The 23488-nt window shown below is 34.9% G+C and overlaps 3 protein-coding genes and 1 long non-coding RNA gene across 4 annotated transcripts; 3 read left to right on the plus strand and 1 right to left on the minus strand.

Annotated features, from left to right (window-relative positions):
• The first annotated feature begins 7105 nt into the window (after positions 1-7105).
• On the plus strand, positions 7106-10033 carry LOC145963923 (actin-5, muscle-specific). The gene is made up of 2 exons (XM_083086277.1): positions 7106-7260; positions 8167-10033. Exon 2 carries the CDS (start codon positions 8188-8190, stop codon positions 9316-9318), a length of 1131 nt encoding a protein of 376 aa, XP_082942403.1. The 5' UTR covers positions 7106-7260; positions 8167-8187; the 3' UTR covers positions 9319-10033.
• Positions 9424-18992, minus strand: LOC145963925 (uncharacterized). Its single transcript, XR_014436314.1, has 5 exons — positions 17728-18992; positions 17087-17165; positions 13767-14545; positions 12723-12888; positions 9424-10214 (listed from the first exon to the last, which is right to left on the minus strand). It is a non-coding gene; the product is annotated as an uncharacterized LOC145963925 (long non-coding RNA).
• On the plus strand, positions 12002-16509 carry LOC145963924 (actin-5, muscle-specific). Its single transcript, XM_083086278.1, has 2 exons — positions 12002-12159; positions 15116-16509. Exon 2 carries the CDS (start codon positions 15142-15144, stop codon positions 16270-16272), a length of 1131 nt encoding a protein of 376 aa, XP_082942404.1. The 5' UTR covers positions 12002-12159; positions 15116-15141; the 3' UTR covers positions 16273-16509.
• On the plus strand, positions 18815-21262 carry LOC145963922 (actin, muscle). The gene is made up of 3 exons (XM_083086276.1): positions 18815-18974; positions 19493-19642; positions 20055-21262. Exons 2-3 carry the CDS (start codon positions 19517-19519, stop codon positions 21057-21059), a joined length of 1131 nt encoding a protein of 376 aa, XP_082942402.1. The 5' UTR covers positions 18815-18974; positions 19493-19516; the 3' UTR covers positions 21060-21262.
• The last annotated feature ends 2226 nt before the right edge of the window (positions 21263-23488 follow it).

Raw genomic sequence — 23488 nt, forward strand, 5'->3', positions numbered from 1 at the left:
GAAATCCCTCGAGATAAGCTATAAGAATATGTAATAAAAAATAGAAGGTTCCATTTAAGAAATTGACGGTGACCTTCACGTGATCTTCAAATGACTCACCAAGATCAAATCATTGCCACCATCTGATGACCCCCTTCAAGCCATACAACTTCTGTCTGAAACATTTTTTTATTTAACACACCGTTTCGGAGATATTTGAGCGTATTATTTAAAATGGGACACCCTGTATATATATATATATATTTTATTTTATTTTCTTTTTCATAAATTAATATTAAAAAAATTAATATTAATAAGATTTTACTTTTTATATCATAAATAAAAAAATATTAATATTAATATTAATTATTATTATTGTACATTAATTACAATTAATAAAGCGAGATTTTATTCGCATTTGAATTATTGATTTATATATATATTAATAATTTTATATGTTCAAAATTTTTTTTATTTGTCAGAGCGTCAGTCGTTTTCTAGCATCGAAAATTAATTACAAGTAATAAGGTCTGCATGATCTTATTACTTGTAGCTAATTTTCAATACTATCCCAAATAACTTCCAATACTGTTTTTTAATCAAGATACATATTTGGTATATGAAAAACTAGTACAAATTTATTAATAATAGATTTTTTTATTATTTATTACGTTGATTAACAGTGTTTATTAAATGTTTATTAACAGTGGAATATATCAATAACAATATATAACAGATAATTAATAATACTTATGTATATTACATATTTTAATGTGACATTGTGATAAATATAAGTTGATTTAAGAGAATTTAATTAAGACTTTTTTTAAAATAATATATACGTATATAATTGAAATATATATTATATATATATATATATATATATATATATATATATATATAATTTATTTATATACTCAAATAATTTATTCAAATATTCATTGTTTTTAATTTTTCGCTAATTAAACTTCGAAAAAATTTACTGAAAAGTAAATAAATTGCAAATCGAAAATTCTTTTTTTCCTCTCGCTTTTCGATCATTATCTTTCTATTGACACTTAACTAACAAACATAATTATACGATTGTGAGATAAATAAATCATCAAGATGTATTAAATTACAAAGAATGGCTACAAACAATAAATAATGATAATTATAAGTTTAGATATTATTACAACATGAAAAAAATCGTATCATTATTATAAAACGCCAAATAATAGAAATATATGTGTATATAGCAAGCTTTTTATTTATTTAGAATTAAAGATTTGTTTAAATAAAATTTTAAAATTTAAATAAATTTGTTATTACGAAACTAAATTACATAAATAGAATTCACTTTTGTGCGAAACGTATAAATGGTTACACATAATATCTCTTTCTCTCCAACTTACAAATTAATTTATTTTTCATTAGGATCGAAACGTACATTATATCCAAATATCGTAAATATTTAGCATTTGGCAAAAGTTTATGCAAGATATTAAAGTCTGACGCATCCGATATGATATAATACGTATCATTATGTTGAAAATGTTAAAATAATGTTGTGATGGTCAAATTCAGGATGGACGACATATGAGCTTCAACTTAATAATTAAATTGCTCATGTGTTTTATATTGCTTCGCTCAATTACAACCTGTACAAAAAAAACAATTTACGATTATTCATTCATAATTATTCGATAACGGAAGATGAGTGCTAACAATTTATTTATTCAATTTCTCAGTGTATTAAGTGTGTTTTATTGGTAGATTTTAAAAATTTGAAATGTATAATCGTATATATACGTGCAATTTACTATGTTTTATTGTAAAGAATCTTTCAAATAAAACCTTAAATTATATAGAAATTTTGTTTATAAGATTATTATAAATAAGACTAATACTTTGTTTCTGAGATGCATTGTGATTTTTTATTGCAATTTGAATTGCTATTTTATTAACGCGAAAGTAATAATTTATACAGTAATAAGAAATATTCTAAATTACATTTTAGGATTATTCAAAACAAAGAATTAATATAAATCTTAAAATATGTTTGTATAGCATAGAAGTTTATTGATACAAGATAATTTTTGATACATAATAGTAATATAATATAATTACATATTATATTTTTTATATAATCCTGATAGCAAAAAATATTACTTCATGAAATTTTTCACATAACATCGTAGACAATATTATTAAATGCTCGCAATAATTGAAAATTCTACCAAATATATTCATAATCATAATCATAATCATATTCGTAATCATTTACACATAATCATTTACGACATAATTCATTTTCAGTGCATTTTAGTCGTATATATTACAATCTAAGTAATTTTAAAATAATCTCCAAAAACTTACTTTTTTAAAAAAAAGGTAAAAGAGGGCGCCAAGTTCATGCACTAATTGTATCCAACTATCATATTGTCTACAAAAATAATGATATAAAAAAAAATTGCACCGACTAAGAATAAAAATTTGTACAAGATAAATAGAAGCACAAGGAAGAAAACTTGTACAAGTTAAATAGAAATATTATTTTAATTGAAAACATCGTTATATAAAATAGATGTTTTAATTTTCAAAAATAATAATATTAAAAGATTAAAAATTTATTTAAAAATTGAAAACTAAAAATTAATATAAAACAAAAAAGTAAAAAAATTTTAATTAAAAAAACTTGGCGCTGCCAATTTTAATATATTGTTCAGCTTAAAAGTCTAAATTTCCAAATGTAAATCAATATAAATTAATTAAAGAAATTAGGTCATTAAATTTAAATGTTAGACTAATAATTGGAATATGTTCCAATTTTTTAAATATATATTTAATTGGAATATTAATGTGCTAATTTTATTGGCAGCGCCAAGTTTTTTGTTATCGTGTCTCTTGATTATTAACTATGACTTTTAGGTTGAATATTTGTTCGAGTTCAGGTTATAGGCGTAAATATTCTCTCTTTTGGCCTAGACGTAGATAAGAATCGTGAAAGATTTTCAGTTTAAAAATACGAGATGCTAAAAAGCTAAGTCCATATAAGGAGAATATCTTGCTAGTTAGTTTAACCAATAAAATACTAAGATGGGAGAATAGGCTCATTTTGAGAAGAAGTCTCTTCAAATTAAACTCATGTGTTTTATCTGCTAAACTGATGATGCAAATGCTAGCAAATAGATTTGATTTGCAACAATCCTCTCCCTATTCCATTGAAAAAAAAATATTATAAATGTTAATAATATTATTAAATATTATAATTATTTCATTCCTTTAATGTTCGAAGCAATAGATATTAACTAGGAACTTTTTTACATAATTATTAAAATTAGAAAAGTATTAGACACTATTTGTATATTCTATTATTAAATTAAATTTGAACACATAATACGTCATTTTTTATGTTTTTGTCCTTTACTTCGCTGAAATTATTGCATTCATGAATTTGTCTGCGCCAAAAAACAAGGTTGCACTAGATTTCACGAAGATTAAAAATATATGATTTATAGAATTTACGTATGTGTCTGCGTTTTACACCTGATTTCCTATAACGCTTCGTTGATCTATTACGAGGCAATAAATCGGACAATCTAATTGTCGAGAATTGAGAGAGAGAGAGAGAGAAATCGGAGTACCTTGAATCGCGCTTCCGGCAAGATTTCCGGCAAATGCATATTAAAATAGATCATAATTATTTATAGTAAAAGAAAATTCATTGAGAATCCAATCTCGAAAGTAATTTAAGTATTTTTTGCAAATTTATAAGTAAATTATATATTAATAGTTTGGAATTTGGCTCAAAAATAAAAAAATTAATCAAATTTAATTTTAAATTATATGTATCATTAAAAAATATATATAATCGACCAAAACTAGCCAAAATTCTTGATTATTTATTAAAAATTACGACGTTTCGACCATATGGTTGTAGTCCTTTTCAAGTATACACTGGAATAATGAAATTGATAATTAGATTTTTGACGGTTTGAATAAAACAGCAATAGACATGACAGTTATTGAGTTAGTACATGATATTTTACTCAATAACTGTTTCCCTGTACATATCATAAAACGACACATACAAAAAAGAATTCATTTTTTAAGTAAGCGTGACCACAACAAGAACGTTAACGCAAATCTTATACATTTCGACAAGACATCTTTTATTTCATTACCATACGTTAAAGATGTGAGTCATGACTTGTGCCGTTTATTGCGAGGCAGTGGCTTTAACATCGTCTATAAAATAACAAAAAAACTAAATACCTTAATAAAACGTGGCAAGGATATTTTACATAATAACGATAAAACAAATGTTGTATATAAATTAAATTGCAAAAATTGTAATGTGTCATATATTGGGCAAACAAAAAGGCATTTACGTACTCGAGTGAAAGAGCATTCTAGTAATATAAAATAGCATGAAACGAATCATTCCGTTATAAGTAAACATAAATTAGAATCAGGACACGAATTTGACTGGACAAAACCTAATATATTACACAATGAGAAATACGTGCGAAAGAGAGAAATTGCTGAAATGTTTTATATTAAAAAATTCAATAATTCAATCAACCTACAGAAGGACACGGATAGCTTAAACAACATCTACGACAAAATAATAAAGGTCGTGTAGTTTATTATTTTTTGATTTAACATATTCAGTTTTTGACGAAGTCTCACACTGACACAACGTTTTATCTCTCTTTTTCAAATGTGGCAAGACGTTAATGATCTTGTAATTGTGATATGTGGAGTTTACAAAATTAAGATTTACATTATTATACTCTTTTATCTGAACCGTATGTACTCAAATTGTTCACAGTCAATTCATGTCTATTGCTGTTTTTATTCAAACCGTCAAAAATCTAATTATCAATTTCATTATTCCAGTGTATACTTGAAAAGGACCACAACCATATGGTCGAAACGTCGTAATTTTTAATAAATAAACAAGAACTTTGGCTAGTTTTGGTCGATTATATGTATTTTTTAATGATCCTTTGATTATTCTACTAGCGATATTAAGATAATTTAAGAAAAACTTTTTTAAATTATATATTTTAAATATTTTTAAATTATATTTAATAAATTAATTTAATAATTATATTTTAAATACGTATTTTAAATTATATATCATCGAGCACAGTTGCTTTACCTCGATCAGAAGCTATCTTAAAACGATCTTTAATAAAACCATCGATTAAAGTTGATATTAATCTTGACAAAGTAATGCTTTGATTGCGATAGATTAGATATCGGAAATTTTTTCGATACTTTTACATAAAAGAAAAAAAATGGAATTAACAAAGTCGAGATATCGAATCAGAAGTATAAAACTATTTCTTTCACAATTATTTTTTTCGCGGTAACATAATCATGTGCACGTCCATAGTTTGTCTATTGAGTAGATTAGAGCGAGGATTAAATCTCGAATCGTCGGGATTTATTCTTAGCACGCTCTGTTCTCTCTTTCTCTCTTTCTCTCCTCCTTTCCATGTATTTTTTTCTCGCCGAAAGAGGAATGAATTATTACGTGCGACATGCGTATAATACTTCGTTATATGTACGAATAAATTAAATGCCAATTGGCAATTTGTCCAAATATCTTAGGGCACAGTCACAGCCATGGTGACGTGAAGTTTAAACGCTTGTTTAAACGTTTCATTAGGTGAAAAAGAATGCGAGGAGGGTCTTTCTTGATGGAAATAAAGTTTTTCTTAGTTCAAGATTTTTTCTTTTGTGTTTTTCAACGTAATATAGATTCTTCAAGTGTCGTAGTACTTCGTACACCGAAGGAGTGTTCGTCTCATGTTAATACCCTGATTTGGCCATGAGCGAGTATTTTCAGGAGCAGTGCGAGGCATCGGGGATTTCCGACGTATGCCAAAAGCATCTCGGCAACTCGGAGAATGGCTACGAAGAAAACGATGATCTATAAGAAATAAAATTATGAAAATATTATTATTACTGTATTAATCGTAAACGCAGAATATATTTTAATCTACTTTTTATAAAAAGAAAATGATTCTTATTCAGAATATACTTCTTTTTAAACATGGAAATTACTCATTAATTATTTAAAGAAAAGGACTGATAAATCAATTGAAAGATTTAGGGGCAAAAAGATAATTCGTAAGATTCATTTTTCTTCATCAATTTCAGTTTTCAGCAGTCTAGCTCTACTTTCACAGTCTTGTTAAGGAATTAATTTAAAAAAAAATTATTTAAATTAGAAAGAATGCATAAAAATTTTTTATAACAAGTATACAGGGTGTTTCTTAATAAGTGCGACAAATTTTAGGAGATGATTCTTTGTCGAAAATTAAGGGGGATTTTTCATATAAACATATACTCCTACATCCCTCCCTGTGGAGTTACGCTCCTCCAAAAATGGGGGTAAAAATGAGGTTTTTATTTTTTTCTCAAATTTGGAACAAGTTAAAGAAATGAAATTAGGTGGATATTTTCTACTAGTGAAAAGGTTATTTATTAATTTATTTTTTTTATTATTTATTTATAATTATTATTTATAATTTATTTTTCTCAGCCTCCCGTATTGTTATAAGGGGATGAAACTAGCAACCCCTATTCAATTTTTTATTAGAACTATTTATTAAAATTTTTTATTAGATTTTTTATTTTTTATATATATTATATGAAAAAACCTGCTTAATTTTGGTCAAAGAATCATCTCCTAAAATGTTTCGCACTTATTAAGAAACACCCTGTATATTCGCTTTGGCATCTTTCAATCTCATTTTTGAAATTCTTTCACAAAAAATCAAACTATGTTAGCAAATTGCACTTTCCATCAATTAAACATCCTCCTCGATATCTAATCGCGAGATAGATTATCGTCCGTCGCCGGTAGACGAGGAGCAGATAACTGCAACGGGCGATCGGCAATGGTCCGCGTTAATGTCTAGATTAGGAGATGTCGAGCGTCCCGTGGGGATTTCCAAGAGAGAAAGCGAACAAGAAGAAGACGAGGAGGAGGAGAAGGAGGAGGAGGAGGCTGACGATGACGAGGAGTGACGCGTCGCGACGCCCGCGAGCGGCGTCGCCGCCGTTCTCGCCCAAAAGCTTCCTGGTCGTGTGTGCATCCACCACCCACTTCGTTCCTAGGCGCGAAGCGTGGGCAGCGTCGCTGGTCAGCCCTGGAGGCGTCCCGCGTGCCCATCTTCGGTAGCGTCGCGCATCGCGTCGCGGACGTTATATCTGGCGTCGCGACGCCCTCGGGCCTCAGCCGTTCCTCAGCCGCCCGCCGATTCACAACTCACCCCCACGGTTAGTAGCAAAGATCGTTTTCGTTCTTCGTGCTTAAGCTCGTGGTCGGAAGTTTGCGCGCGAACTGTAGAAGCCAGAAGTGCAGGTGAAAAGATCTGTCCAAGGACCTCGAGAGAGAGGAAAAGTGGAAACGCGTATATCTGTGTATAAAGGGAAAAATTTTGAGCCGAAAGATGATTTTAATTGTGAGATCGCGTTTGCGTCAAATCGAGTAGTTTGAGGAAGAGATTGAATTGATTTCAGATTTTGAAGTGTAACGACTGAAACAACGTTGTGTTTTTATTTAATAGTAATGAAGAACATTGAGAGAGAAAATAAATTCTGCATATTATTAAAAAATAATTTATAATAAACAATTACAAGAAATAAATGTTGAATAATTGATACATTTAAATTAAATGGTACTTTGATTCGATACCTTGAATTTGATAGTGAATTTAAACAATGACGATGTTTCAATCGATTTTATAATTATTTTGTAGTAAAAATAATTCAGAATTCTTTAGAAAATATGAAAAATATCAGTTTAGTCTATTTAATTTGTTCACATTCGAAAAGAAGAAATAATCACTTTGTTGAAATTCTTATCATTTCTTAAAAAGCTTTTCTATAATATTCCTGAAAATTAAAATATAATTAATTTATATAATGAATGTCGGATTTTATATTTGTAAGAGATATATAATTGCAATTAAGATGTACTTATTTTCGCGTAGATCTCATTAAACGAAAATATATTATGAGATTATGTAAAACTATAAGCGGATATCTCAAGCTAAAAAAAAATTAATAAGATTATGCAAATATCACTATAAGTTTGAGTTAAAAAAACCGTTAATAAATCAATGACTTTTAATTAATTTCTATTAGATGAGCTCAACCTGAATCATACAATTTTTTTTACAGAGAAACTAAAGCAGCAGCAAGATGTGTGACGACGAAGTAGCCGCCCTTGTGGTAGATAATGGCTCCGGCATGTGCAAGGCCGGTTTTGCCGGAGATGACGCTCCTCGCGCCGTCTTCCCCTCGATTGTCGGTCGACCCCGTCATCAGGGTGTTATGGTCGGTATGGGTCAAAAGGACAGCTACGTAGGCGACGAGGCCCAGAGCAAAAGAGGTATCCTGACTTTGAAATACCCGATCGAGCACGGTATCATCACTAATTGGGATGACATGGAGAAGATCTGGCATCACACCTTCTACAATGAATTGCGTGTCGCTCCCGAGGAACACCCGGTCCTCCTTACCGAAGCACCTCTGAACCCGAAAGCTAACCGTGAAAAGATGACGCAGATTATGTTCGAAACCTTCAACAGCCCAGCTATGTACGTTGCCATTCAGGCCGTCCTCTCCCTATACGCCTCCGGTCGTACCACCGGTATCGTTTTGGACTCCGGTGACGGTGTCTCTCACACCGTACCCATCTATGAAGGTTACGCTCTTCCTCATGCCATCCTCCGTCTGGACTTGGCCGGACGCGATCTTACCGACTACCTCATGAAGATCCTCACCGAGAGAGGCTACAGCTTCACCACCACGGCTGAGCGAGAAATCGTCCGCGACATCAAGGAAAAGCTCTGCTATGTTGCCCTGGACTTTGAACAGGAAATGGCCACCGCTGCTGCCAGCACTTCTCTCGAGAAGAGCTACGAGTTGCCTGATGGTCAGGTCATCACCATCGGTAACGAGAGGTTCCGTACTCCCGAGGCCCTCTTCCAGCCTTCCTTCTTGGGTATGGAATCTTGCGGTATCCATGAGACCGTCTACAACTCCATCATGAAGTGCGACGTCGATATCCGTAAGGATCTCTATGCCAACAACGTCCTCTCTGGTGGTACCACCATGTATCCCGGTATCGCTGATCGTATGCAAAAGGAAATCACCGCCCTCGCGCCTTCGACCATTAAGATCAAGATCATCGCTCCACCCGAAAGGAAGTACTCCGTATGGATCGGCGGTTCCATCTTGGCCTCTTTGTCTACCTTCCAACAGATGTGGATCTCCAAACAAGAGTACGACGAGTCCGGCCCTGGCATTGTCCACCGCAAATGCTTCTAAGCGCGTCGTTACACAATCATCGACGCAACGGTGCAATCTTTGTCGAAAGAATATCGTCCTAATTCGGGGAGAACGCATGCCGTTCTGCCTCAAGCTGCTACGAGATACATCATCATCGACTCTCAATCATAAGGGGATCTCATCGAATCGTCATTGTCGTCGCCTCGCTCATCGTTGCGTAAATAACAACGGCCTGGCTGATCATCTCCGTCGTCGCAGTTTTTTATAAACCTGCGCACGACGACATCATCACTCACTTGGCATCATCATCACGGCCGAGGTAGCGGTCGGTGGTATTGACTCTCGTCACAGGACTTCGCTCGTTGTAGCCTGGACGTAGCCGGGTATGAGAAAGTCTTCTTGAAGGGATACGTGAAGGAGACCAGGTGCATCTTTCTATCGCGAAAGGAACATTCTGGACAGTAAGGATACGCAAGAGTCTTGACGGATTGTACTTGGCAACGAATTCGAGACTACTTCGGGAAGGTCGCGCTTTATTCACTGTCGCGCGAGTGTTCTACATCACCGTCCGAGAAATTAATTGTCTCTCAATACGTATTGCATATTAATTATGTCTAGTCTGCTAACTAAAGCAATTAAGTTCTATCAATGTGTACTTCTATACTTTAACTTATTTTGTAAATATTACACTATATTATTATAAATATTGTTATACGATGTCAAAGTCAAATCAAATATACATTATGTCACTCCACACTATTGTTATGTAATCTTTTACATTACCTCACGTACCTCGCATATTTGATTTATGTGGCATAGATATTTTTGGCGTAGCGTTCTCAGACTCCTCAGACAACCTCGGGCTCCCATTCATTTTCTCAAGTTCCCTTCCACATATCTGCCGTATAACCACACGAATTTAAATTAACTTACACCTGAAAACGTTACTTTTATTTTATCACTTGCAAAATTAAAACAAGAAAAAATATTGGTTGTTTTAGACATCCTAAGAATATATGATAAAGATGCAAAACTCTCTCACTTTTTACTTTCTTTATCCTTCCAATCACGATTAAAAAAAGGGAAGAAAATTTGCTTATAAACTATGCAAACTTTGCCACGAATATTACTTAACAATGTCGTTAAATTTAATTTTGTAACTTGGCATTTTTCCGTTTCCGCGATTATGTTAGTCTTCTCGCATCGCTCCAAATTTGTCTTTGATCGCGGCAAAGTAGAGATTTGAGGATTTTTAAAATAACTCTTATCGTACAATGTAATCGATGAGTAATCTTGGCTCGATCCACACAATTCATCCTATTTTAAGTTAATTTTCTACTGTATAATCTTTTCTTTTTCATTGCTAGACTCCTGCCATTACAAGAATTTTCTCCTACGTCGACTCGTTCATTTAAATCATCGATTAAATGTCGATTGCTCTAAAGAATGCGAAGGAAAACGTATGAATTTGTTTCCGATCGTTACGAATTATTAGACTCTTTTGTATCTACCGCCTCTAGAAATTTTTTATAGACACGTTTGAAGACTCATACATTGATATGTAGACATTAGGAGAGTGCGTACGATAAAAGCTCTCGCAAAGAAGATACAGTTTATTTCGGTCGCATCGCGTAATCTCAAAGTATTTCTGCTACCTCCCTGATATTCGTCAGAGCATAGTTCTTGCTTTTATCGAAACTTTTTCGACTCTTCCATTTTCCGTTCATTGATGTATAAACAATGTATTTAGTCTGCTGATTATTTTCCGGAAAAGTTTCATATAATTCGTTATAATTTTTTCATATAATTCGTATCGAATTATATATATGAAACTTCAAGTCTAATTTATAAATGAAATAATTTATAAATGAAAAGTAAGATAAAATAGTCTAATTTATAAATAAAAGATAAAAAAGATAAAAAAGTCTAATTTATAAATTAAATAATTTATAAAAAAAGTCTAATTTATAAATGAAATAATTTATAAATGAAATAATTTATAAATGAAAAGTAAGATAAAATAGTGTAAATCTGGAAGAGATTCTATATATTGCATTCTTATATCTTTTTCATATTTAAAAAAAATATAAAAAATATAAATATAAAGCTCACATATATATTGCATGATCGAAGAAAATTCTGCTTTGCTTTCGTAAAAATTGGTTTATCCAAAATAGGTATACAAGCATTTATCTTTACAAATAGATATGTATATTATTATATTATATGTATATTCAAGATATATATTATTCAGATACTTAAATGCAATATTAGACACAATAAAAATAATGAGATAACTTTTATGTAATAATTTGACGTATTAATTTCGAAAGTCGATCCGGAAATAAAATTTTGTTCATTATATTTTCGCGATACATATGTATTTCTTAATGTAATATATTAGTTTTATAACATTATAGCATACATCTTTGCGCTAAAAAAATTATGTTGTCACATGAATGAGATTTTTCGTGAAAATAAATAAAAGTGTCTCGATGCAATAATTAGCTGTGAATCAATTTTATCCATTCAATTGATATTCATCGAAGTGATGCCCCCTTTCTCCTTCCAGAGAGAAGGAAAACAATTAACCGACTCGGTTTAATTTTTATCGAAACGACCGGCATTCCAAAGCCCAAGAAGCGCAGAAACGCGCCACGGAGTATTTCCAAAGCGGCGAAGCGTACACGTCGATCCGCTTAGGGGCTGCGGCCGCCTAAGTTCGGCGAGCGTCGCGACGCCGAGCGAGGCGATGCCTTTTTCGTGCCTGTCGAGCAAGCACCATTCCACGAAAATGCGGGGGCGTCCAGACGAGAGCATATAATCGACGTCGCGACGCCGCCGAGGCACAGACGCCGCTCCACCTCTGTCCCGTGCACGGTACGTACACACGTAGTAAACTTTCGCACGAATTTCCGCTATATCGCCATCGGGATATTACACCTCCGCCTTCTCTGAAGGGCGCGATCGCTTCCTGTCCGCTCTATCGAAGACATTGATCTCATTGATACACTCGCGTGCTCTAGTGATTAGTAAACAAAAGTGATAAGCTGCCGTACCATAAAGGATTATTCGTGATAACCAGCAATTCTCAAAGTAACAGCTTTATTATTATTCTTTTATTTATGTTTAATCAAGATTTTAAAACTAAATTTACTGAACGAGCATTTAATACTGTTAAAGATCATACAGTTAGAAATAAATTTAATAATATTTAAAGCAAAGGTTTGGTCACGTTTTCAATTATTTTCAGAATCCAAATTATTTCTCGTTAAAATTATTTAAATTAAATTTAAATAGATTATTTATATTTTTTATATTTCTTATCTATTTCTCCTTATTTATTTTTAATTTCGATAAATAGAATCAAATCTGTGTTTAATGATTGGTTAAAGATCTCGAGATACAGATCTTATCTGGTTATATTTATTATCGTTATTTACCTAAGAAAGAATCTTCAGTTTGTTGTCCACTCCTTAAATGAAGTTCAAGTTCGCAGCATATCACTGTACTCATTGAGATCGAATCTTGGCGCATTGTCAAAACACTCGCATAATTGTTGTGTTGTATGGCACATCCATCATTCTGATAAGATGCAGTGAGCGAGACCTGTTCCGATCAAATTGATTTTAATCTTTAAATGCACAATATTTAATCAATTTTAACAGCAAAATATTACTCGTTAAATAATGTTTGAAAATATTAGAAATAACAAAGTTAAAAATATTCATTGATTAATTTTCTATAATTATAATATTAACATTTCTTTTCAAGCAAATTTAAACAGTTGAATTAACAGTTAAGAGAGAGAAAATATTTTTCAAGATAAATTGTGTTTAATTAATGTAATAATTTGCGGATAAATTATTTTTTTTGCAAAATTTTATAAAAAAGAAAAAATTTAGATATAAATAAAATTAATTTCGATGTAATGTATGTATAATTCTCCTGTTGTTTTCTTAGAATAGACCCAAGTAATGATAATATGATAAGTAAATACAGTTTTCGAGCATTAGTACACATGTGCTAGAAAATATTCGCAATATAATCTTTTTAATCTTTCTTTAAATCTTGCTCAGCCAATATTAGTTGCCCACTGCTGGCTGCAAAAATTCTAAGTAAAGATCAAAATTAGTTCCATTACGAAGATGAAATATTAAAAGAAGTATTTTGTGAATATTTACTAGCACGTGCACCAGAAGATATTTGCTTATTAAAATTAAATTTATCTAAAAATATGATTAAAAAAGAAATATTATTTTATAAATGCTTTCAAATGTAGAGGCTTGTACAAATCAAAATCTTATATTATGATAAAAATTATATAACACTTATATGCACACAATATTTAAAAAAAGTCGAGAAAGTATGTAATTTAAATTAACAAAATATCAAAATTATTTTATAACAATTGAAACATCTTTTAAAAATATTTTAATAGCTCACAAAATTGAATTACTTTTTACTAATTAATTTTCTTCACTTACTTGTGTTAAAAAATGTTTAATGAGCCATAAAACTACAGTTTCATATTTAATATCCTTCGCGACTGCTTCCATGCCCATCAAAGGACACATCATCTATGAATCGCACCCTCGTGTCTTCTTCTCTGGTTAAAATTACTCATTCCTCTAAGGAACAGTTTTCTCAATGTCGGTGAATTTTAAACATAGTTCACACTCATGTCTTTTTAGAATTACAATTAGCGGGATACGAGGGACGAGTTGGAAGCAGTGTTAATGTTAAACCAACATTGCTGCTGTCCTTGTCGTCGTGTTCATAATCATATAGTCGAGGTCTTCGGCCGTGCAACCACGTTGGTTCCTTTTCCGCGCGGGCGAGCATAATTTTGGCACGCTCGGCGTTGCCTCGCGGCGGGGCGTTATGTTTTATCCGTCGTCGTCGGCTGTGGCGGTGGCGGCGTCGACCACCATAATCGTCGCTTGAACTTATTAGGGAGCGTCCGTCGGCCGTACGTCTAAAGTTAGCGACGCGTCGAGCAAAAATAGCCCCGCGACGCTGGGACCGCCTAGCCTATCGCTTTATAGGCAACTGGGTCAATTCTGGCTTCACGAAATCGTGGAACAATTTTATCGAAGAACTCTTAAAGTTTGCCACTTCAGATAGCAAATTATTTTTTTAAAATAGAGCCAATTATCCCTCTTTCAAATTGAATCGATGTCCGTTTTTTCGACGCAACTTTTGTTAAAATTTTTATTCGTAAAGTATTATGCAACGTTTCCATCCACCGGGGAATTTCTGAAACCTGCAATTTATCATTATTAGTTATGAAATAATTTTTTTTACAATTTTATGATCGTTTTTGTTTTTTAAAAATTATCTTTAAAGTAAAATTTAAAAATACATTTGCGGGAAGAGAGAAAGAAAGAATTGAATAAATCTTATTCATCAAAGAATTATTCATTCAATTCATATTTTTTAATTATTTTTTAATTACGCAATTAATTTTGCCTTTGGTCCAATATTAAAGAACAAAAATACCAATATTTATTTTTCTTTAGATTATATAATTTTCAATTTTGATTTCATTTTGATTGGTATTATTGCTTATGTAATAGATTATTAATACTTTTTATATAATATCTCATATTTATATAATTCTAATTAAAATTCTTTTTTACGTATAAAAGTGCTAGTGACGTATAACGTGAATCTTTTCTGAAAAAAAGCGAGAATAACCTATGGTGTTAATCAATAATAAAAGTATATCAATAATAAAAGATAAAAAATGAGATTACAGATAGGTATCATAAGCGATTATCACATAAAACATCGATAATTGCAGACTGAGACATCAACATGATTTTTGTTGCAGAAAGTTGAAATCGAAAAAAAGCCACAATGTGTGACGACGAAGTAGCTGCCCTGGTCGTAGACAATGGCTCCGGTATGTGCAAGGCCGGTTTTGCCGGAGATGACGCTCCTCGCGCCGTCTTCCCCTCGATTGTCGGTCGACCCCGTCATCAGGGTGTTATGGTCGGTATGGGTCAAAAGGACAGCTACGTAGGCGACGAGGCTCAGAGCAAAAGAGGTATCCTGACTTTGAAATACCCGATCGAGCACGGTATCATCACTAATTGGGATGACATGGAGAAGATCTGGCATCACACCTTCTACAATGAATTGCGTGTCGCTCCCGAGGAACACCCGGTCCTCCTTACCGAAGCACCTCTGAACCCGAAAGCTAACCGTGAAAAGATGACGCAGATTATGTTCGAAACCTTCAACAGCCCGGCTATGTACGTTGCCATTCAGGCCGTCCTTTCCCTATACGCCTCCGGTCGTACCACCGGTATCGTTTTGGACTCCGGTGACGGTGTCTCTCACACCGTACCCATCTATGAAGGTTACGCTCTTCCTCATGCCATCCTCCGTCTGGACTTGGCTGGACGCGATCTTACCGACTACCTCATGAAGATCCTCACCGAGAGAGGCTACAGCTTCACCACCACGGCTGAGCGAGAAATCGTCCGCGACATCAAGGAAAAGCTCTGCTATGTCGCCCTGGACTTTGAACAAGAAATGGCCACCGCTGCCGCCAGCACTTCTCTCGAGAAGAGCTACGAGTTGCCTGATGGTCAGGTCATCACCATCGGTAACGAGAGGTTCCGTACACCCGAGGCCCTCTTCCAGCCTTCCTTCCTGGGTATGGAATCTTGCGGTATCCATGAGACCGTCTACAACTCCATCATGAAGTGCGACGTCGATATCCGTAAGGATCTCTATGCCAACAACGTTCTCTCTGGTGGTACCACCATGTATCCCGGTATCGCTGATCGTATGCAAAAGGAAATCACCGCTCTCGCACCTTCGACCATCAAGATCAAAATCATTGCTCCACCCGAAAGGAAATACTCCGTATGGATCGGCGGTTCTATTCTGGCCTCCCTGTCTACTTTCCAACAGATGTGGATTTCCAAACAAGAGTACGACGAGTCTGGCCCTGGCATCGTTCACCGCAAGTGCTTCTAAACAATTATGCTCGATGCTATTCACTATTATTATTGTTATTATTGCTACACCTTTCCCTAAGATGTATCGTTCACTGCCGCATCGCTTTGTCTAGTTGGATCTCTGTTAGTCGAATACTACTATCATTACTATTGATCCGTGGCAGCGAGTCTTTATCAACGACGAGTCATACGAGCATATACGTCATCTTTTGTATATAAGTTTACGTCTATGGAATAAATCAATCTTATATTCTTACAGCCGTTTAATTCGTAATTTTTCATTCTTCGACCCTTATATTTGAGCATGAGAATTAATTACCGATATCCAATTGAATGTTTTGCTTTAATTGCTATTTTTCGCGGAATATATTTTATTTCTTATTATTTAAAATATTCAAAAAATAATATGTTATGCATTGGTCTAATCTATTAATTAATTAAATTATTTAATCCGTTGAATGACAAAAATTAATATAATAATTCTATAACTCTTTCAGACATATGATGTTTAAGTATGAATTTTTTTATAAAATGAATTGATATATAAATAATAATAATACATGTGGAAATGCACAAGGATCACACAAATAAGATGTATTTAAGATTTTTATTTAGAATTCTCTAAATAATTTTGAAGAAAGATGTTAAAAACTATAAAAAATTACAGAGAGTTTATAAAATTACTGCATAATCAGATAAAATTATACAAGCTTATATGAAAACTTAAAAATGTTAGACCTGTGCATAACTAATTCGGTATTAATTAAGGGAACAATGCATGCAAAAAATACATTTTAAATTGCATTCATGGAGATTATTACAAACATCGTTACCTCTCACTGATACAGTAGCAATGTGGACATGTGATTCAGGCATATGCTTATCCAAACTCATCCCGCAAAATTTGTAATTCTGCAACAAGACGTATATGCGTGTAAATAGATGTGCATTATTAAAATTAATAAGTATGCAATTACAATGATATTACATGAAATTCGTAAAAGCTTAGTTAATATTACATAAAACGCGGACAAGAATGTCTCGAATGCCTGGCAATTTTCCAAAGTACATTTTGCGGTATCTCACATATTTTGTCGACAGAAATGATTTAATAGTACACCAAAGTTGTATTGTATGGCCAAAAATGCAACTAGGGAAAGGTGAATGTGTCACTTTAAATAAGTCTCAATAATACCAGATATTCGTACAAATTTAAACGATAACTACAAAGTTATTTCTGTAACCGATGTAGTAGCTGCCAAATTACTTTTTAATCGCATCAATTATAAATTCCTCTTTTTAGCTCTCACCAGAAATTAATAACAGATATGAAATCAAAAGTTGGCAAATAGAGGTGAAAACGTTCTAAATTTTGCCAATTGATGCGATTATAATTTTTCTAGCTAGTTTGAATTTTTTCGGAGTATCACTCCTGCTTTTTCGGGGGGAAAAATGAAAAACGAATATGAATTACCTTCGATACTCTCTTCGGCGAACGTCTGGATCCTCTGCACTCTCACTGAAGCTACCCTCACGATTACCCGGGACCGAACCATAGCGATGAGCGAGAGGTGCTCGACGACAAAGGATGCGCCCTTTCGGGGTTGAAACTCGGCAATGTGAATCGGTACCAGCATCGGCTTTGCCGGCAGTGCAAAAAGGTGGAGGGGATCTTTGCGATGGCTCGAGTGAGCGGGTCGCCCCGTGCATTTGTTAATTATAGCAAATTGTAAGCTGCAATTAACGAATAAGGCTGTTTTCCTCGATACCCGCAGTTGTTTCTTCTCTTATGAGTCGATATGATTAGATGTCATCCGATCCGGATGTCTCGTAAACGCGAACATAAATGACTCGATGATCCAAATCATCTAATGTCCTTCATTATCATAAAATAATGATTTAAAAAAAGAAAGTATTTATTTTTCAGATGAGCCATTGGATGTCCTTATTTCAAAAGAGAAGGACTTGTAACCATCATGCTTGAAGAACGCTGCTTCAAGATGTTCTTATCATGGCGACAATTAACCCTTTGAAGCTTATTTTCTTAGGATCTGATATTTTGGAGATTCGATCCTTCCCTTCATGCTTTTAAAAATCAGTCCTTCGAAATTTGTCTTTTCGAAATTATATATTTCTGAGAGGTTTAATCCTTCAAGAGTTGGTTTCGCGAATTCCTTTCTTGGAATCTACGTCCTTCGTATCTCGTTCAGGTCCTTATTGAATCCCACATTTACTTCAAACTCTCATCTTTCTTTCAAGATCCCTTCCTTTGATCCTTCCAAACTCTTTCCTTTAGAGTTTCACCCCTTCGTCGAGGCCCGCAGTGGCAGCCGACAGCCCTGGCTCGTGACGAGTCCTTATTTGGACCCAGGGGCCGTCGGCCACCACCGAGTTGTCATCGTATTTGCCGCGCGTCGACGTCTCGACGTCTTCCTCTCTCTCTCTCCCTCCACCAGCGCTCCTCTGTTTAGGGCGAACTAAGGACTAGGCCGACTCTAACGGGCAACGCGGGCTCCCGGCCCAACGTTAACGCAGACAGCAGATTTCCATGTAAGGGGCGGACCGCTATTTTCGGCCGCCGACCGATATGGATAAAGGGACCCCACGGAGCCGGCACTGCGCCACTCGCCGCTCTCGCCGGTCTCTTGCACGACGTACAAAACGCGATCCTGAGCGATCGTCCGCCGATCTCTCTCGTTCTCGGCTCTGCATCAGCAAACGGTAATAATCGCCGTGCTTAGTTGCACCCGCGAATCACAGCAACCCCTTCGATTTGGACGCACCATCTTTCAGAATCTCCTCTGATCTTCTTCGCTTCGTGATCGTAAAGATCCTCGATCGGGAAGTGATTCAAAAGAACGGTGTTATATTAAATATTTTCCGGAAATCCCCGGGGAGAAATGGTGCGAAGCGAATCTGAAGAGGTTTGCGTGATCGAACAAGGCGCGAAGTGATACCTGGTGAACGTGCACAAGTGAATGTTGATTACGATATAATTTTGAAATTTATTTAGCAGTCGATTATACCCCATCTCGATTCTTTGATTAAAATTAATTCTGTGAATATCTTCTACATCTCTTAAAAATCGTGAAAAATTAGCTTTTTTTGCATTAATTCGAATGCAATTTAATTAAAGATTAGTCGAATTAATTTAATGAATTATTTGATTACACAGAATTTTTCTAATTAATGATATAATAACTTACTTTATGAAATGTCTTTTCAACATGTGTTCTCAGAAAGGAAACTAACAGCTAATCAAGATGTGTGACGATGATGTTGCGGCATTAGTTGTGGACAATGGATCTGGTATGTGCAAGGCCGGATTCGCAGGGGATGATGCACCGCGTGCCGTGTTCCCTAGCATCGTCGGCCGCCCCCGTCATCAGGTTGGTCAGAGAAATATTTAGAAACCTATCTGGTCTTAATCTATCAACATATGACAAATATTATTATTATATTAACCGGCTGTTAAAATCTCATTTTAATTAGCGCACTACATGTATATATAACATTTTGAAAGGAATCATTCCAAGAACGATTAAAGATATCAAGCTTTGTTTCAAGCTTCTTACATTCATGTACATCTTCAATCGAAACTTAACAAAAATTAAAATTAATTTAATCGTAAAATTAATTTAATCGAAACTTAACAAAAATTAAAATTAATTTCCGGGGCGATTAAACCAAATTTGCTTCAGTCGAAAATGCTATTAGATTCATCAAATTCAGAAAATGATGGACATATATTGTTAACGTATCTTCTGAAACTTATGTAACATCAAATATCTCGTTCTTTAGGGCGTGATGGTCGGTATGGGTCAAAAAGACAGCTACGTTGGCGACGAGGCTCAGAGCAAGAGAGGTATATTGACGTTAAAGTATCCTATAGAACATGGTATCATCACCAATTGGGATGACATGGAGAAGATCTGGCATCACACCTTCTACAACGAATTGCGTGTCGCTCCCGAGGAACACCCGGTCCTCCTTACCGAAGCACCTCTGAACCCGAAAGCTAACCGTGAAAAGATGACGCAGATTATGTTCGAAACCTTCAACAGCCCGGCTATGTACGTTGCCATCCAGGCCGTCCTCTCCCTGTACGCTTCCGGTCGTACCACCGGTATCGTTTTGGACTCCGGTGACGGTGTCTCTCACACCGTACCCATCTATGAAGGTTACGCTCTTCCTCATGCCATCCTCCGTCTGGACTTGGCCGGACGCGATCTTACCGATTACCTCATGAAGATCCTTACCGAGAGAGGCTACAGCTTCACCACCACGGCCGAGCGAGAAATCGTCCGCGACATCAAGGAGAAGCTCTGCTATGTCGCCCTGGACTTTGAACAGGAAATGGCCACCGCCGCCGCCAGCACTTCTCTCGAGAAGAGCTACGAGTTGCCTGATGGTCAGGTCATCACCATCGGTAACGAGAGGTTCCGTTGCCCCGAAGCTCTGTTCCAGCCTTCCTTCCTGGGTATGGAATCTTGCGGTATCCATGAGACTGTCTACAACTCCATCATGAAGTGCGATGTCGACATCCGTAAAGATTTGTACGCTAATACCGTTCTCTCCGGTGGCACCACCATGTATCCCGGTATCGCTGATCGTATGCAAAAGGAAATCACCGCCCTCGCGCCCTCAACCATCAAGATCAAGATCATCGCTCCACCTGAGAGGAAATACTCCGTATGGATCGGCGGTTCTATCCTGGCCTCTCTGTCCACCTTCCAGCAAATGTGGATCTCCAAGCAAGAATACGACGAATCTGGCCCTGGCATCGTCCACCGCAAATGCTTCTAAAACAATACATCGTCGAGGATCAATCAAACGTCCATTCAAGCACCATAGCCGTGACTCTTTTCCTTCCCTTATCTATCTCCTTTTCGATACACTAGACCTGCACTTACAAATTATACAATATCCATCATCCAAAGATACGAGAAAAGGGAAGGAAAGGAGAGATAAAAAGAAAGAGAAAAAAGGAGAAAGATGAGAAAGGAAGATGAGATATGAGACGAGATCGCAGAAAAAACTTATTACTTTCTCTCTACTGCCTTTATGCTACACATTTACCATACTTAATAGTTTATACAACACGATTATTTGATTATGAATATTAATTAATTAATTTATCATCTTTTCGACAATCCGAGCAATGAGTCCTTCTCCGCCCACACGTGTAAACGTACGCATACATATCTACCACACAGACATACCCTCGCTGACGATCGCGTAAGTTTGACATTTGCGACACTCGTAACATGATTATCGACAGCAACAACGAGGGATACGAAGCACATCCGGCCACGTCGATGTCGGCCACGTCTAGCATGGCTGTCCGGCAAATCGCGTTCTTATTGTACCTTACGATTAATTAACAATGATAATAAAATCGTATGTTATGTAATAACTCCACGTTAGAGTATGATTTTTCACCAATGTTGTTCTCGCGATGACAGCTCTATTGGAATCTGCAAGAAAGAAACTCATCATCCTCGCGCAATCGTTAGAATATATCAAACTTTTGAATATAAGCAGGTGACATAATGCCACGTGCCATCTCGAATTTTTCGAAATCGAAAATATAAATATAAATATAAATATTCTAAAATATCCTAAAATTTAAATATTCTAAATATCAAATATAGACATTGATGACATTTGATATTCGAGATGCTGAAGAAGAGACCAGAATTAATGTAGACCAGAACAAGTCGATCTGTGCTCTTGCGAATTTTTTTACAGTTTCAAAATCGGAAACGACATATAATTCGAAAAAAAAAGCCGATACATAAAATTTATGATTTAAATTTACGATTTAAAATTGAAAAAGTATCCGCTTGCCATCGTCTACTCTTCTTTTCCTTTTCTCTTAAAGGAGATGTAACATTATCTTAGCCGCAAAGAGCGCGAGAGAGACAGGAAAATCGTGGAAACGAATAGGTAAGAATGTGAAATGCTCCTTCCCGGTGGAAGAAACGCTGTAAGAAGGGGAGGCAAATCGCACCTATATCGTTTTCAGGTCGCTTTAGACCATACATGAGCAACGGGCTACGCGTATTTTGGGCGACAGCCTCGTTATATTTGGCGCGCCATGTGTCGGCCACGTGCCGGGGATGCGCGTAACTCAATAGGATCGGCGAAATACAATAATATACGCGCGATACCCACGCGGATGAAGAAATAGCGAAAATAGAGCCCCTCCTAGAATCCCGGTTGCGGTCCTTACCTTAAAATCCCTCCCTTCTCGAGCACTAAAATTAGGGTGAGCGCGCACGTGAAGATGGAAGCGAGGGGAGAAAGAAATATATACGCTCCTCTTCCCCTCCCTCGTTTCCTCGGACCAATCGTTCGATTAATAACGGGCTTGTATGACGCAGATCTTATTGTTAGTTTGAATTAATACAATTAAGATTTTAGCTACTTGAATTACGCGAGCGAGAAAATGGATCCATACAGCACAGAATATTATTATATGTAACATTGCAGCAATATTACAATATTGCTGCAACATTGCTGCAATGTTACAATAATATAACAGTATTCTGTGTACGAGGAGTGGCTATTCAAGTTAACGTAACATGTAAGGAATGATTTTCGATATCGAAATATTATTTTCTCTAAATATAATCCTCTAAAAAAAACCTTATAAAGGTAAAAAAATACGCCAAGTACATAAAAAAAATCAAAAAATCTGAAAGTGATAAAAATAAAATATTTAAAAACCGATATGAGATTAATAGTATTAGCCAAGTACAATAAATTATGTGATATTAATTCGTAATCGATACTAAATGAGTCAAGTTTACTTTAATTCCTAAAGCATTTTTTATATGATGTATATAATTTAAAAAAGTTTCACACAAATTCTAAATCGCATAAGTGACCTTCAGGTCGAAGTAAGATATGAAAACTTGGCGTGCCTCGTATTTAAATCATATAGTTTAAAAAAAGGAAAAAGCTAGATTTTTTTGATGGGCCCAATGTAAAATTTAAAATTACACTACGGACCGCGTACGCGCGTAGCTAAATTTCGAACTTATATATCTTGTCTCCTCTGTATTACCTGGATCATCACATAGAGATTAGGCAAAGTGAAATCTCTTTTTTTATGAGTTTTTTTATTTTCTCTGTAAGTAAAGTTTAATTGTTGTAAGTCGGATTGAAAAGCTTCGCAGGTCGTTTCTGGCCCACAGGCTGCCTGTTGCATATTCGTAGTCTAAACCTTA

Source organism: Camponotus vicinus, unplaced genomic scaffold (assembly GCF_025532165.1).
Source record: "Camponotus vicinus isolate PSW18456_S1 unplaced genomic scaffold, iyCamVici1.0 SCAF_13, whole genome shotgun sequence".
In the NCBI taxonomy this organism is placed as follows: domain Eukaryota; kingdom Metazoa; phylum Arthropoda; class Insecta; order Hymenoptera; family Formicidae; genus Camponotus; species Camponotus vicinus.